The 16,687-nt window shown below is 42.4% G+C and overlaps 2 protein-coding genes across 4 annotated transcripts; both read left to right on the top strand.

The window, feature by feature from the left end:
- The first annotated feature begins 600 nt into the window (after positions 1-600).
- mysm1 (Myb-like, SWIRM and MPN domains 1) lies at positions 601-6,207 on the top strand. 2 transcript variants are annotated; one of them, XM_026345348.1, is made up of 20 exons: positions 601-668; positions 783-855; positions 957-1,027; positions 1,289-1,363; positions 1,453-1,531; positions 1,650-1,748; positions 1,960-2,512; positions 2,592-2,832; positions 2,928-3,058; positions 3,145-3,248; positions 3,342-3,419; positions 3,510-3,592; positions 3,685-3,739; positions 4,034-4,084; positions 4,431-4,505; positions 4,609-4,797; positions 4,892-5,024; positions 5,187-5,292; positions 5,407-5,464; positions 5,609-6,207. In XM_026345348.1, exons 1-20 carry the CDS (start codon positions 613-615, stop codon positions 5,942-5,944), a joined length of 2,646 nt encoding a protein of 881 aa, XP_026201133.1. In that variant the 5' UTR covers positions 601-612; the 3' UTR covers positions 5,945-6,207. The 2 variants fall into 2 exon arrangements, with proteins under 2 accessions (XP_026201133.1, XP_026201134.1); XM_026345349.1 differs by having other exon boundaries at positions 5,407-5,477; positions 5,609-5,762.
- Positions 6,208-6,684: 477 nt separating this feature from the next.
- oma1 (OMA1 zinc metallopeptidase) lies at positions 6,685-13,462 on the top strand. 2 transcript variants are annotated; one of them, XM_026345379.1, is made up of 8 exons: positions 6,685-6,906; positions 8,182-8,410; positions 8,556-8,729; positions 9,033-9,140; positions 9,886-10,014; positions 10,168-10,242; positions 10,836-10,985; positions 12,847-13,462. In XM_026345379.1, exons 2-8 carry the CDS (start codon positions 8,231-8,233, stop codon positions 13,141-13,143), a joined length of 1,113 nt encoding a protein of 370 aa, XP_026201164.1. In that variant the 5' UTR covers positions 6,685-6,906; positions 8,182-8,230; the 3' UTR covers positions 13,144-13,462. The 2 variants fall into 2 exon arrangements, with proteins under 2 accessions (XP_026201164.1, XP_026201163.1); XM_026345378.1 differs by having other exon boundaries at positions 6,685-7,366.
- The last annotated feature ends 3,225 nt before the right edge of the window (positions 13,463-16,687 follow it).

Below are 16,687 nucleotides of genomic sequence, written 5' to 3'. Positions count from 1 at the left end.
AGGGCCAGCAGTCCTGAAATGAATATAATTACATTTTTTAAATAGTTAGTCAGTGTGTGCAATCAGAAAATGGGGGTATACTCAAATCATTGCAGCATAATTCAGTATCTGCAAACAGGTTTTAGAACCTGAGGTTCCTGCTCCTGGTATGAAATCAAAATTAGGGGCCAGTGTGGGGTTCTCTCATTATTTATTACACCAGGTTAAACACTGAGCAACGTCATTACCCTGTGTGTAAATGGCATAAAATATCAAGATGTGACATTTTGAATGAAACGCATTAACTATAGTAGCTGAACAACAAAAAAACTATAAAAACGATGATCCTTCAGTCACAGATAAATAAAAGACCTCGCCTCATTCTGTATCTCATGGTAACTATGATGGAGCTGTCTTTATTCAATAAATGAAAATGGAAATACTCCAGTAAAGTACACATACTTCGAAATATTCTACTTAAGGCAGTATTCAGTATTTCAGAAAGTTTAATTACCACCTGTGTACACTGCAGCTAGTCGTACATCCGGCCACAGGGTGTCGCTGTGGGCACAGCTCGTCTCCGCTTTCCCCGGTGACCCCGCTCCTCCGCTGTGTTTACGTTTACCCGACAACATGGAGGACGAGGTGGATGTTGACATCGAGGGAGACGAGTTTGAAAGCAGTATGAAGTAAGACTCGTTTATTCTGGTGAATTACCATTCAGGCTGCATGCCGTGCGGTGGACGGGGTCCTCCTCTCATCGTGTGTTGTGTTATTGACGGCCTCTTTTTCTTGTGCTGCAGCGAGCTGGACGGAGCAGCTTTAGCCCAGGAGCAGCTCCTACAGTCTGCGTGGAAGAGCAGCGCGGAGATACTGGTATGAGTGAATGAAGCTCAGCTCAGCCTTCATCCAGCTCCACTGTGGCTCTGACACTGTCTCTGTCTGTCTGTCTGTCTGTCTGTCTGTCTGTTGTGCAGCCGTGGGAGTTGGACAGCTCCATCAGCCCGGAGAACAGAGAGGTGATAGAGAGGATGTTGCTGGAGGAACAGTATCCTGTCACTCATACCGGTGTAACTTATCACACAAGTGGACATAGTTTTTGTCTCAATTATATATGACATTTAATTATAAAAATGCACAATTCACTTGTACACTGTACCCTGTAGGGAAATCATATGTATCTCTGCACTTAGCGGTGAAGTTAAAGCTTATAACAAGAAATCAAACTTGTTTATGATTCATTCAAGTTGCAGTTCAACAGACTATGGCTCAGATACTTTGAAGTGTTGGTCCTAAACTGCTCTCACAGATACTATCTGACAGGTAAGGCGATTCCCGATCATATTTGGGAAAGTGATGCTAACAGCAAGCCCAAAGTGAAGAAGTAAGTCAGTTCTTGCTCCAGTCTGCAGCATTCACATGAGCACTGTTCACCTATTGCTCACGTCACGTTTCTGTCTGTTGGACATTCAGGTCTCCTGCCAAGACTTCAGCCTCGGGTTCGTCTTTTCGCTGGTCCAAGCAAGAGAAAGAGCTGTTCGAGGAAGGACTGGTGAGCCTGTCAACATGCTATTGCTTTGCTATTGCTGCTCGAGTTTACAGGCTTCTAACACCTGCTGTTTGTGAAACTGAGTGCATTGTCTAAAGGTCTTAGGTGTGTTTTTTTGCAGGCTCAGTTTGGTCGAAGGTGGACTAAGATTGCCAAGTTGGTGGGCAGCCGTACTGTTCTCCAGGTCAAGAGCTACGCCAGACAGTATTTCAAACACAAGGTGAGGCTTCCCTTTCTACCTGCTGCAGAGTAAGTAGCATGCAGGTCTGCTGGCAGGTAACAGCTTGCAAATGTAACGTATGCTGTTCATCAACATACTTAAACCTGTATTTTCAATCTTTCATAACCAGAATGCATTCAATGGGAACATTTGGGTAATCACAGTGAGGAATAAACAAACTCTTTCATCATCTCCCATAATTTTCTTTCAGGCTAAATCAGAACCCAAATCTGCAGCTCCCTCTGCAGATCCTGTCCTTCAGTCTCCGCAGACTTCTTCCAGTCTTGATAGTATAGTAACCAACACTGTTCGTATAGAGAAGCTTTCTAATGACGAGGATGAAGAAGTAGACATCACAGATGACACGAGTGATGACGGAGATGCTGACAACAAACCGCAGGCTGAGGTGAAAACCGAGTGCTGTGAGGTGGAGCAGCTGACAGGCACTGAGATCCAGACAAATAGCCCCACAGACGAGCAGAAAGAAGGAGATCAGAATGAGACAAAGGACCAACACAGGCACATCTTGCTTGCTCCTGCACAAAGTCCTCAAACCTTATCTTCACTCTCCTGCTCAGAGGAGCGTGCTGTAACTGAACTAGATGAGAAAAGCGACCAGGCAGAATCATGCATTCTGAAAAACCTTGAGGAAGAAGCACGGTCGGACTCAAAGCAAACGACAGGTGCTAGTGACGACCAGTGTTCCCAGTCTGTGAGCTCAGCAGAGACCGGTCAACTGGAAGAGGCCTGCAGTGATGGCACAGGTACAAATCACACACTTTATGCAACAGTAATGCTTCTATTTTTATGTGAAGCTCCCCTGGTTTCATATTTCTCTCCCAGATTCAGTCGATAAAACTGAGCAGAGTGTGACTGGTGGAGCAGAAGAAGACCAGGAGGAGGAAGAGGAAGAGGATGAGAATGATGAAGAGGAGGAACTTAAGATACCTGAGCAGGAAATCGAGATGGATATGGAGACCATCACTGAGGACGAAAAACAAGCTATCCCGGAGTTCTTTGAGGGACGACCTTCCAAGACCCCTGAAAGATATCTGAAGATTAGAAACTACATCCTGGATCAGTGGTAAAACTGATTTGGTTAATTCTGAATGACCCTGTTCGCAGCTCTGCGTTTACTGTTAAATGAGCTAAGGGATTAATGTTGTCCTTGTTTGACAGGTTGGAGAGCAAACCCAAGTACCTGAACAAGACCTCAGTTCGCCCCGGCCTGAAGAACTGCGGCGATGTCAACTGCATTGGCAGAATACACACATACCTGGAGCTGATCGGAGCCATCAACTTCAACTGTGGTGACTTTACTGCTCCAATGGCAGCGCATAATTCTGCTCTGTTTTTAAAATCTTGCCTCCGTTTTCATTCATCTTTTCCTTCACAGAGCAAGCAGTATATAATCGCCCAAAGGTGGTGGACCGCTCCAAGCAAAAGGAGGGCAAAGAAGTGCTTGACGCTTATCAGCTTGCCCAGAGACTGCAGAGCATGGTAGGTCCTCAGAAACCCACACGCCTTATCCCTCAGGCATCTGAACTGTGAGTTTTCAGGACCTTGAACTAACAAACAACTGATTGGTTGTAGCGGACCAGGAAGCGCCGCGTGAGAGACCTATGGGGAAATTGGTGTGACTCTAAAGATTTGGAGGGACAGACATATGAGGTCTGGACACACACACCGACACACACACTCTCATAGGGTGATTCACATCAGTATATTCACTGATTCCTGTGTTGTTGATGTTTCCATCAGCATTTCACTGCAGCAGAACTCGCTCTGCAGAGAGAGGAGAGGAAGAAGCAGCCTAAACCCTGCAAGATGTCCAGATACAGAGGGTGAGAACGACAAACTGAGGATAACATGTAGTGAATTCCAAAGCCTTTATTTAAACATATGAAAATGCTTATGATCGCACTTCCTCTACTAGGTCCTTTGATCCATTCCAGCTGATTCCCTGCAGGTCTTTTGGGGAGGATGTACAGGTCAGTGGCAGTCATTCCATCATTCAGTGAGCAGCAGTGTAATCCATCAACCTCCATACTCTGTCATCACTTTAAAATTTTAAAACATGCATTCGTTTTGTGACAAAATCCAGTCTTTTACACAAGACAGTATTTAAAGGAAGGAGCATCGTGGTGCTAAATTGGAAGCCATGTGTATTCACTAATCCTACTTGTATGTCTGTAATTTACAGTAAAGCGTACAGTGACCATCATATATGTTAAATGTTCTCAGATATAGCCATCATTTGAATAAAACTGTTCTTTTTTCCTCAGGAACCGTTCCAGGTTATTGTTTGTGCAGAGACTCTTCTCATCATGGACATGGTATGTTAGACACACAAATACATATAATGAATTATTGTTGTTAATATCCTGTGGGTAGTTTATATTTATGTTGTTATTATCCTCTGGGTAGTTTATATTTATGTTTTGTCTTTCTTTGGTTGGTTGTGATTATACTGTACTGTATAAAGTATATTGTCCATTAAATTCTCATGCTGTTTTTTTGTGTTTTAGTTAAAAACACAATTTTTTTTTATGTGTAAGTCGGCTGAGGATACAGTAAAAGGCTTCTTCAGTCATCTGTATACATCAATGGTTTATCAAGCTTTTATTTTTTATGTTTTGCCTGCTTGTAAGACTGTATTCTCTCTTCCTGCATGTTCCTCAGCATGCCCATGTGTCACGGGGTGAAGTAATCGGCCTGCTAGGTGGAGCTTTCAACGAGGCAGAGAGGATACTGAAGGTAAGAAAATACAGCGGAAAGCAGCAATCTGCAACATGAGAATTTGATTTACTATGTATTTTGATATTTTTATTTAGACACAAATGATCCTTCATATTTGCAGATCTGTGTAGCAGAGCCATGTAACAGTGTAAGTACAGGTCTGCAGTGTGAGATGGACCCGGTCTCTCAGACGCAGGCTTGCGATGTGCTTTCGTCCCTGGGCTTCAGTGTGGTGGGCTGGTACCACTCACATCCGTCTTTCCACCCTAATCCTTCAGTACGGGACATAAACACCCAGGATCAGTTCCAGGTAAAGAAGAATGAGAGCTCAGACAGGATTTACAGTGTAATGGTATTTCATATGTGAACATATGATCTGATTCTCTGTTTCCTAATTGTTCCAGAGCTATTTCTCACGTGGCGGAGCTCCCTTCATTGGGATGATCGTAAGCCCATATGACCCAGCCAATCCCTCCCCCCACTCCCAAACCACTTGCTTGTTGGTGAAAGAGAGTCAAGAGCCATCAGGACCCCAGAGTGTGTATACTTCTCATACTTCAACACACACACACACACACACACACACACACACATAAAATAAAACATCCAGACTTAATACTTAAGTTAAGATCAGTTAAGAGGATTTGAAACCAAGTTGATATTGTGGATCAGTAACCACAGTTCTCTGTTCCTCTGCAGAGCTGCCCTACAGATTCGACTTCTTGCCATCACAAGATGTTCCGGACTGGGAGCAGACAATGAGGAGAGCTCAGTGGATCATCCATAAATACTCAAAAACATCCGGGTGAGTAAGACTGTGTACACATTAGACATAGTCTAATGCTGATCTCACTTTTTTTGTCATATTGAACAATTTAATATTAAGTGTCTAAAGTTATTTCCGACTGTGGCCGGTCAGGAGTGTGCAGATGAACAGATTTTTCCGTAAAGACTCTCATCTCACCTGTCTCGAGAAGGTCAGTCTAGGATGTGAGCACTACTGATTTATACATCCAAATGACACAAATAAAAAGCACAAATAAAGCACAAATAAAATGATTTATTTGTGCTTTATCCATCTAATTGTCTCTGCCTTATTTGATTAAACTTGCTCCCTCCAGATGCTGTCCTCTCTAGCCAGGTACCTGGAGCCCTTGCCAGATGAGGAGGGTGACACCTTTCTGACCCAGATCCAGGGCCTTTTCCACTCAGACTTTATTGTCAAGCAGCAACAGGAAGAGGGGGAATCTTTAAACACTTCATTCAGACCAGAGGACTCTGATGACCTTCCCTTTGATCAGCTGATAAATGAGGAGAGACCCCAGAATGAGGACTCTGACCAGGATTCTGGCAGAACTTCAGACAACGGTGTTCAGACCAAAACCTCAGACACAAACAGCAACACAGTGTTACATCTAGGCTCAGTGTTATCATCTGAACATGACTATTTACTGTGATGGACCATACTGCACCATCCTATTGTTATTTATCTCAGTAGTGTTTCAAACATTTATGTAATTATTATAAAGTTTTTATATCAGTATCACAAACTATCTCATTTACTTTGTAATATATATTTTTTGTTAAAATAAGATTGTGATAGCATAGTTCAAATCAAAGCCCACTGATTGATCCAAAACATGTGCTTGTTTGAGTGAGACAGCGTGTGTGATGTGAAGCTTGCTTTTAAACAAGAAGAATAAAACGTATTTTCATATTATGTGTTTTTTCAGAATCAGAATCAGCTTTATTGGCCAAGTTTGCACAGGACAAGCAAGGAGTTGGATGTGGTCTGACTCCGTTTTTTTGTACCCTCTGGTTACATGAAACATTAATTATTTACATACTTAGTTGTAATTATTTACACAATATACAGGACACTATATCACATGGAGTTATTCCACTGGGTCCTTGCTTTATGGGATTGGAGAGTTCAATCCTATTTTTCTAACAGTCACATATATATTTCTATATATATTTCAGTCGTCCCACTTTAAGATGACGTTGTTTACAATACTCCGTCACAGCCATACCATTGTTTACTTCATAAAAGGCAATGTCGAACAGTAATCGAGTTAATTGTATGAATTTGTCTACGGGCTTTTCATAACAATCAGCTTCATTCATATAATCAGTCTTACTCGGGACACTTGAAGGCGGAACCTTTGTGTCGGACTTGTTTCTGGGGGGACTCGTTTTGGCAGCAGGAGTCTGGTTCATGTCATTGACGTTTCAAACCTACACAAACATTCAGACTACGGCTGCTGGACTGTGCTAACCGAGCTCACCTTTAGCTAGCGGCCACTAGCAGCAGTGAGGGTGACAGCTGATTGATAAATACCGACAAAACAAACTAAATGATGAAAAGGTAGCTGCTGTGTGTTTCACGGGATGAGGGACATCATGAGATAACAGGCAGGTCAGTCGTGTTGGCGGCGACTGAACTTTGACTAGCTAGAAAATTAACTTCTTTCCCCTCCAAGGACAATGGTTTTACTTAGTGTTACTCTTTTACGGAGTCGAACATGTGCCCTGTTTGTACACCTGACACGAAAGGTGCAGGTCCGTCCACAAGCCGGACCTGCTCAGACCAGGACTCAGTGTGGGTCCTCTCAGACCAGCTGTCACAGAACAACTCACTCCGTCCACTTCAGACCCGCTCCCGCTGCAGCACCTGTGTTTTTCTGTGGTCATGCAAAACCAGTGTGTTTCCAGATCCAGGTAAAACCCAAAACCACCTTGTCCCTGCAGCCTGGTCCTGTCCTGAAACAGTGCCGAGACCACCTCCACACCTCAGCCCCTCGGAGGGCCCTGCCCGCTCCTCTCCTGTGGATGGTGCTCAAACCTCTGCAGAAGCTCATTGCTATAATACTGGGCAGGTAGGAGAGCAAGTAGAAGATCAGGCATATTAACAGTCTAACACTAACGATACAAGTAAATGTGTTAAAGTAATTAAGCACAATTTAATTATACTTAACATATTATGTGTTCATTAAATCATTCTCACATGCAAAATGGTTTTTTATCAACACTTGTACTAATTGTTTTGTTTAAATGAGAACAAATCAATTATTTTACAAGATGTGGCCATGTTTCTGTTAATTAACTGGTAAAAATGAATCACTGAGGTAGAGTATGACTGTGTTGGCATCATTTGGCGCACATGAGACACAATAACAACCCCCATCAGTGAGGATTCATTAATTCATTTTGAGTTTTTCTGGAGCAGAGAAGTGAATTTAGGGAGCAACATTTTTCAGCCTCCCATCATGAAACTGCCTGCAACAAAGAGAGTTGTTTTGTTTTGTTTAGTCACTGTTTCAGCCCACTGGTCTGCCTTAATATTTGACTGTATCCTCTGGGCAAACACAGAATGGCTAGTCTTTTTATGCAGTACATTGTTTTGAACATATTTTTGCATGTTTTGATGTTTTCTTCTTTGCCCGGCCTCCTTTGGAAAAGAGAGTATTGATCTCAGTGGGTCTTCCTGGAGTCCTACATTTCTAAATTGAACTTGCACATGTTTCTACTTGTCTTTTCTGCTATTTTTCAAAAATGTGATGAATTTTCCTGACATGAAAGGAGCTTCAAATTATTATTTTCCTTTCATTCTTGCACTGTTGGGCAGTGTATGATTTTAAATTTACTGTGTGAGCTACATACACAGACATCACAGACTTCCTTCTGCATACAGGAGTATAAGGAAGTGGTGGACATCCCTACCAGACAACCGCCGGCAGCTCATGCGTGAATGGACCTGGCAGCACCGCTGGCATTTGGCAGCAGGGACAGGTGTTGCTATGGTAATTATAGCCCTCCTCCTCCTGACTCACCTGGATGAGTCCCCACTGACAGGTCGGACACGCCTCCTGGTGTTCAGCAGGGATAACTACATGGAGTTGGCAGCTCTCACTTCAAAAATGGTGAGAGATAGCATGACCACATATAGATAGAAAATTACCCTTTTTCTTTTTTTTTTTTTTTTTTTGAAAAAGCACTGAAAATGGTGATGACAACTTGATATTTAGTGACATTACTGAAGTGCTTGTATTTGTGTGTGTGCTTCAGTACCTGGAAGAGTTTGCAGAGCTGCTCGTTCCAGTCACTGATCCTCGTCACCAGGCGGTAGAGCTATTGGTGCAGCACCTGGCAAAAAGTAACAAGGACATCCCTGAAGTGTCTGATATAACCTGGAGCATCCACGTGGTGCAAAGTCCCAACATTAATGCCTTTGTCCTACCGGTTAGTGAGCAAAAAAGGATAAAGCATTAGAAGTTTTGCTGTATTTTTACATTATGATGGTTGCATCCTTAGTGTTAAGTTTAAAAATGGACATATATAATTATTTATGTTGTAATGTGCATATTTAATGGTACAATATGAGCAAATCACAAGTAAATAATTGATACTGAACATTTACTGTAAATGGTTTAGCTTTTTATACTATTTGTATACATTTTGGTTATTGCCTTATTTTTTTGTACCTGTGAAGAAAATCTGCAAAGACCATTAGATCAGAATTGGATGGTACTTTCCTTTCCTTAGAACGGAAAAGTGTTCATGTTTACTGGGATGCTGGACGCCGTGGCCGATGTTCACCAGCTCACTGTCGTCCTGGGACACGAGATGGCTCATGCAATATTGGCACATTCTGTAAGTACCTAACCCTCTGCTGGCTGTTTTGTAAAGGCATCACTGAAAATAAAGAAACCCGTGTAGATTTGTGAAAAGAAAGAAGAAACTTTAAGGTAGTCTGCCAGGTCCCTCTCACACAAGGTTGCAAAATATGTTTGTAGACCTCCTTTAGGTGTGTGAGTTATAAACAGAGAGCCCTGACGATTGTTCTCCAGCCCTCCACTCTGTCTCAGAAGTATAATATTGACTCAAGTGGCATCAGTTGCACTGTTGTTGCATCAGCCGGTGATAAAGACTCACTGACACTTACCTCCAAAAATCTAATCCTGTCTGTGCTATGATGACCAGAGTCCTGTCGACCTAGGGCACTGTCGTGCTTTATTAATTCTTCACAGATGGCTGTTTTAACTTCAGCTATTAAAGCCCATTCTTCTTCTTCTAAAAAGTGTCTAATGAAGTTGTGGGTATTTCAAGACTTTAAACGTCCTCAGAGGAAATGCTTGAAGGAGATTTTAATTAGATGAAGGGAATGAGCATTGATGGGGCTCAGTATTACCCAGTAGGTGTGCACTATTGGATTGGCTGTTAAAACCTCTAAATCTGTAACAAAGTAAAAGTTCCACTAAAATAGATGGGAACGATCAATATGTTCCAGCTCCCTTATTCACCTCCCCAAAAACTTTTTACCTCAATTTATCTCTCCCTATTCCATTTCTCTTCCAAACCTTTACTTACCACATCTCTCTGCTCCCCCCACCCCCAGGCAGAACAGGCCAGTCTGTCTCATGTGGTGGACCTCCTTTCCCTCATTCTTCTGACAGCCGTCTGGGCCGTGTGTCCTCGCGACAGCCTGGCAGTGCTGGGACAGTGGGTACAGAACAAACTTACAGAGGTGGGCACATTTCATATACATTGTATGACACTATTTTAAATTCCACCTTTGCAAACATATATAATAACAAGGCATAAAAACATTTTCATATGTTACTGCAATGTCATTGTTATTGTAGATCTGTTGAAAAATGACATTGTCTCTCTCCTTCAGTTGATGTTCAGCCGTCCCTACAGTAGGAAACTGGAGGCAGAAGCAGACCAGGTCGGATTACAATTGGCTGCTAAGGTATCAGCATCTCTAATATGTAAAATGATTAGAACTGGTTTTATTTGTGAAGTTTGGTTCATTTTCTTTGTTCAGTTTTTACTCTTTTGTGTATTACTCCCCGTGTCTTCACGTCCTTTTCCTGTCTCTAACCTGTTTTTGTTTATTTGTTTTCAGACTAGAATAGAATTTAACATTTTTTAAGTGTGTGGTTTAAAAAAGTGGACATAATGCTTATATGTGCAGCTTGACCAATACAGTATATTAAAAGTTAGCACGCCTTGGCCTCTGTTCTATGGACATTTTTAAATGGTCTCTTGTGAGTTTCTTAGTTTTATGTAAATTCAACTCACAATAACACAAACAATACTTTTAAACTCATGATTAGTTGTCAAAATGTATTAAAATGTAAAATATTTTAACATTACAGAAGTACTCTTCTCCAATGTCCCTGTTCTATTTAGTTCTGTAATCTGTCTGTCCTGCACTAGGGGGCACTGTTGTCAAACTAAACTGAACTGATGTCAAGCCAGTAAGGATTTTTATCTCAGGAGTAAGATGCCACGTTGTGTCTGTGTTTCTGATTCCGTGGGTTGTGTATGTTTCTTTCCCAGGCCTGTGCAGATGTGCGAGCAGGCCCCGTGTTCTGGCAGCAAATGGAAGTCATAGGCCAGCTGAATGGGGAGCCCGTTTTACCTGAGTGGTTGTCCACACACCCATCGCACAAGAATAGAGTCAATCAGCTGGACCGCCTCATACCACAGGTACAAACACACACCGTCCTGATTCCCTACTCATTTCAAATAACAGCATGGATTAGTAGCTCTTACCTGCAGCTGTGATTCATCTGTTTGTCTAAAGTAAAAGACTCTTTGATCCCTGTGTGTGAGGAGAGAGCCTACACCTGTCTGTTGTTTAGAAGAAAGCAAAACCGCTTTAGGAGCTGTTGGAAGGAGTCTTAATAGAACTAATGAAGCGTCTGGAGAAAAGTATATCCACCTACAGACATGGGGAGAGGATGGCTGAGAGGAAGGAGAGACTTGGGGAGGAAAGGAAAACACGCAGGGTTTTAGGAAGACAGGAAAAACATTTTGGCACACAGGGGCCTGGATATCTGCTTAACTAAAACTTTAACAAAGGCTTTTTGAGCAGTTGAGGACAAGAATGAAAACAGCCCCACAGCTCAATAACACACACTCTATGCTAAGACAATCAATGGTATCTTAAGGCTAAAAGGAAATCAACAAGCGGTTAAGGCAGCAACTTTTATGGGAAGAGTCAGCATCTGCAACCATTACGTCTCACGTGTGTGTGTCAGAGGCAGAGAGACAGAGAGAGAGACACTAACAGTGTATTATGCAGCAAAGAATTTAACCTTGAGCGCGAGTTGGACTTTTGTTATTCTGTCAAATGCTCCAAGCACAAAAGACGAACAGATGGGTAAACCACTAATTGTCCATTAGGTGCCTGTGTTGTTGGGTGTGTATATGTTCGGCATATGTGTGTGTTATACGTATGTGCTCGTGCATCATATCATATCCCTGTGTGGTAGATTGACCTCTATCAACAGTTGTTGTCGAGGCCAGGCTGTAGCCACAGGCACCGAAGTGATGAATACTGTTGTTTGGGGGATTCGTCTGCCTGTATTCGGCGTGTGTGCTGAGAAAACTCTCCGGCTCTGGCGTCTGCAATGCTCTCCTCACCCCAAACCGTTCGATCCAGCATAGCAGCGCATATGAGCCAGTTAACAGCTGAGCTCAGTCGGGTGAAAGTGATGCATAATGTGACGTTTTGAACCTTGCGAGGGGTGACAGCATCAAGCTACTTAACCCGACTCTTGCGAGGGCACTCCACCTCCACTAGTGCGCTTATCATCCTTAGGCAAAGCGCATTAAGTCCAGCGGTAGCATGAGAGGAAGAGCATGTTGAGTGGGAAGCTAAGTGCATGTGTGTGGCCAGAGTCTTGTAGGTGATACTAAGTGAGAGATTAATGAGTTGTGTGTGGGTGTGTGTGGGACAGGAAGAGAGGTTCTCTCCAACGGCTGGGAAGTGTTTAAGGTTACGGTAATGCATTGCTTGAAAGCAGAGAAGCCATATTTTTAGCCATGGTAGCAGCATGGCTCTATAACTCTGTTGATCAACTGTTCCACTACTTATATATGAATACTTGGTCCGAACAAATCTCTATCAACTAAGTAAGCAACGTCCAATTAGTATTTACACAAGGCTAAGCTGTCATCTGGATTCACTGTAGCAGTAAAATAACATGTTAGCATTAGCTGCACTGCTTTAGCTTATCACATCCCTCACTACTGAAACAGTGCTGACAATGCTGCAGACTCTTAGTGCTGTTGATTCTCTCTGTGGTGTCCTATTTTGTTTCTGTGTCTTTAGCTCAATGCATCTGTTTATCTCTGTGTTTGTGTTTTGGTCCTTCAGATACTTCTCTCTCTGTCCTTGCATCCATTTCAGTTCACAATTGTGTTGTATGTATTTATCATAAAGTAAAAATAACACACTGCAAACAGAAACAACAAATAGAATACATTTATCACGTCTTGTCATATCTATCTTTGCACTTCTACCTGTTAAAGTGTCTGTGTCTGTTCTTCATTGTCTGTCCAGGCTCTGGATCTGAGAGAAAGTTGCGTCTGCCCCGCTCTGCCTGCTACCGACCCTCGTGTTGTTTTCTCCAAGAGCGTTCGTGTGTTGCTGGACCAAGAGAAAGGAAGGCCAGAGGGGGCAAACATGCCCCACAGCCTGGCAGCTCCTCTTGCCCAAACTCTGCTTCCTGCTTCCCCCAAGTTGGCTCAAGCGAACAAAGGTTCAATCCCAGTAAAAATCTCAGAGACAGATGTACTCATGCTGAGGGGGACAGACCACGATGCTAGGTGCACAACACCAGCTGACAAGAGACCTTGAATCCACACAAACCTCAAAACTGATTTTTAAAAAAGCTTTTAATCTTTGTATTGTTAAATTTCAGTGCCTCTGGTTGCACATATGATGCAAATATCATAGACATATAGGGTTTGTCCTGACTCATATTATTTGTGATGTGACTCTTCTAAATGATGAGAAAAACGTGGAAGAAAGTAGAAATCTAAAATCCTCCTCCTACACCACAATGACTGAACTACAGAGAATGTTATCCATGCCTAGTGACTGCAAATATGCCACATTAATTAGATAACCTCAAACAGGGAAATGCTGAATTAATTAGTAAAGCTTCCATACATTGCAAGATTAATATGTGCATTATTCATCAACACACGGCTGCAGATGAGAATAAGCACTTTATATGTGCATGTTGAAGGCCGCGTCCATGGCAGGCAGCAGATATCTGCATTCTCATTATGACTGGTATATTCACATGCCACACACACACACACACACACTCACACTTCCTAGTCTGAGGACTTAATGGTGTGAATTTATGCTGGGTTGTTTGCATGTTTTTCAGCCTACTGCACAGGAATGCCAATATCTGCCATCAAGCTCTGAGAAATCTTTCATGGGATTTTGTAAAATCTCATTTAACAAGGCAAGTTGACTGAGAAAACATTCTTATTTACAGCAACAGCCTGTGGGAGCAGTTGCACAGCGAAGAGGGGAGGCAGTCTTGGTTTATATCTCGGTAATCTTTTGTGTGTGTGTGTGTGTGCTACAACAGAATAGCACACTTGGTTATACTGTGAAATCAAACGGGTCCTACTGTGTTTTCATTCGGGAGGAATTATTTTATCTGTGTCATGCTTTTTAGGTGCTAAGACTGTATCAGCAAACCGGGCATTCGATTCTGTGTCTGTGTTAGAGTAAGTAGCCAGTGATTGGTTTTGTGAACAGTGAAATGAAAAGGCCGAGGGAATAATTTTTGCATATCAATATCTCAGCAGAAATGTGCTCCGTTAGCAAGTGGCAGGCAAAAGGATAAAGAACCTTGGAATGGGGAAAAAAATGTTTATTGTCTTCAATTAAAAGATCCACTCAAATTCAACTTCAAATTGATACAAGATGTACATTCATCACTAGAACAATCATTGTGAAAAGCATCAAATGCCTCCCATTGTCAGAGGATGAAATATGAGAAGAGATGCAGACCGGTGCACCGTGCAGCTTCTTCTCAAGTGTGCATATGTGTATTTGTGTGTGTGTGTGTTTGGATTAGCAAAAGTAATAGCAGCTACCCACTGATGCGGGCTTCTGGGAAAATTTCTCACTGGCCTCTCACAGCTGATCAGACAGATGCAAAGTTTGGAAATCTCATAGACAAGATTACACCAAGCCAAGTGTAATCAAATGAAAGCTGATGGAATTCCCATCAGTCTGCCTCACTGCAGTGTTTTTGTAATGTCTGCCAACTGTTGCAAGTTCTTGCTTGTTGAATACAAGATCAATCTTGTGATATCTCTGTGTATTGACGGGACTTTGGGCAACATCCAGTTTCCTCCTTTCGGACGTCCTTGCATTCTTCAGCAGCAGACAAGAGCAAACTGAATTGAATCTTGAGGTTTTTGCTCTTCCTGGTGACACACTTTTTTTTTTTTTTTTCTTCAGCATTTTTGTATACACAGTTTTCATTCACTGTAATGATGACTTTCCATTTTCTGCTCCCATTGTTTTTGTGAATGCTGAAGCATCTGGATGCAGCTCCCACACCACTCAGTGAGAATTTGGAACATGAGCAGGCAACAGATGACACACTCACACCCAGAGGTAATTGTAATGAGTGTGATACAATACACACACACACACGCACGCACACACACTGCGCTGAGTAATTGTTGCCTACTGCTGGAGTCTAAACAATACTGCGACACAGGGCTTAATCAAGGAAAACAAAGAGACAGCAGTCAGATGGATTGAAAGGACAGAAATAGAAAATAGACAAAGTGGAACCACGGGGATTGACAGGAGAAAAGAAAAGGTTTTGTTTCAAGTGTGTGAAAGAGAACATCTTTCCTGGTGTGATTTACATTTAAATCAAACATTAGATTTTTAAATATACTTTAGCTTTAGATGCTGGATGGAAAAGTCTTCTTCTGTGTGGTTTCTCTGTTCACATACGTAGCCTTGGGCAGGATAAGATCTGTTACTCGAAGTGAGTTAGAAATCAGATGTCTTCTTTGTGTCTCTAAATTCACCTCAAGTCTCACGTCGTATTCTGTTTGTATATTCCTCCGCCCACTAGAGACATCGGGCTGCTTCCGACAAACTGCTCGCAGGTATTTCAAGGTATTGACAAGTAGAAGAAGGAGCAGTAAAGGCAGAACACCACAACAGACAAAGCAGTATTCATTACACAGTAGACGGCAAACTCAAGAGGCTGTTTCCCCCAACACGAACACTCCCAGAGAGGGAACACATCTGTTGTGTAGGTGGCTGAATGATGTCCCACAACTCAGTCTGGCTACCCTCTGACCTCCCTGTGGATTGTTGCTCCAAGTGGCTCATCCACACTTCCATTTCTTGGATCCGCCCCTGAACACACACACACACACACACACACACACACACACACAAATACATAGGCAGCAGCTGGCTGCAGTGTGTGGAGGGAATGTGGTGATGGAAATATGTGCATGAGTCTGTGTGTGGATGTGGTAAAAGTTGCTGTGTCCTTCCGCTGTGCATTAATTATACATGTGGCATGTGGGTGTCTGATTGAAATGAATATTTTACTGCTTTTAATCACTGCCATTGCCAGAGTGATGGAGCATCTGGCTGTGTTACCTGGGTAATTAAAGAGGCTGTCTCACACACAGACATGCAAGTCTCAGAGGTTGTGTCTGCAGTATGAGACAGAGGTACTCCAGAGGTTTACTAATGAGTCAAAATTAGATTTGGAATGTTTTTAAAGCAATGGGACCCAGAAAACTAAAGATCGCTCTTTCTTTTAGTTTGTTTTTTTGCTTTTGTCTGATTCACATTTCCAAAAAGCTTTTCAAACAGACCTGGGGATAGTGCAAAGTCTTTTTCAGGTCATGTGGCTTCAATGTTGAGCAGAGAAATATTAGTAAGTATTTTAAAAATACCAAGGTACGTTTGCTGTAGTTAAGCCTGACAGCATACTGTTAGTTTCTCTAGTCATGCAGAGCCGCAAGTCTTGATGAAAAATATGACATATTTGTGAATAGCAGCTTGAACAGCAGCACAAAATGTGAGATTCATCTCTTAGGCTCTTCTTTTTCTGGATAAAACACTCTCTTTCAGCAGTCTAGGAGCAAATTTGTATTTCAGTCCTCAATTTGTCACTTCCTGTGCACTAAGAAGATTTCCCCCACTGAACGCAGCATACCTGGCATCAAAATTTTATTTTTAGCAAATAGGGCAAAACTGCGGTGCTCTGGAAGTCAGAGAAGATGGTGATTCTATAGTGAGATCTAAGGTTGATACCACAGTGCTTATCTCCCCATATAAACACCTTCTCCAGTGCCGCTCGTGTTGGAGCTAATGCCTGCATTAG

Source organism: Anabas testudineus, chromosome 4, assembly GCF_900324465.2.
Source record: "Anabas testudineus chromosome 4, fAnaTes1.2, whole genome shotgun sequence".
In the NCBI taxonomy this organism is placed as follows: Eukaryota; Metazoa; Chordata; class Actinopteri; order Anabantiformes; family Anabantidae; genus Anabas; species Anabas testudineus.
Note: the sequence above shows the minus strand (reverse complement) of the source record. Positions and strands in the feature narration are given on the sequence as shown.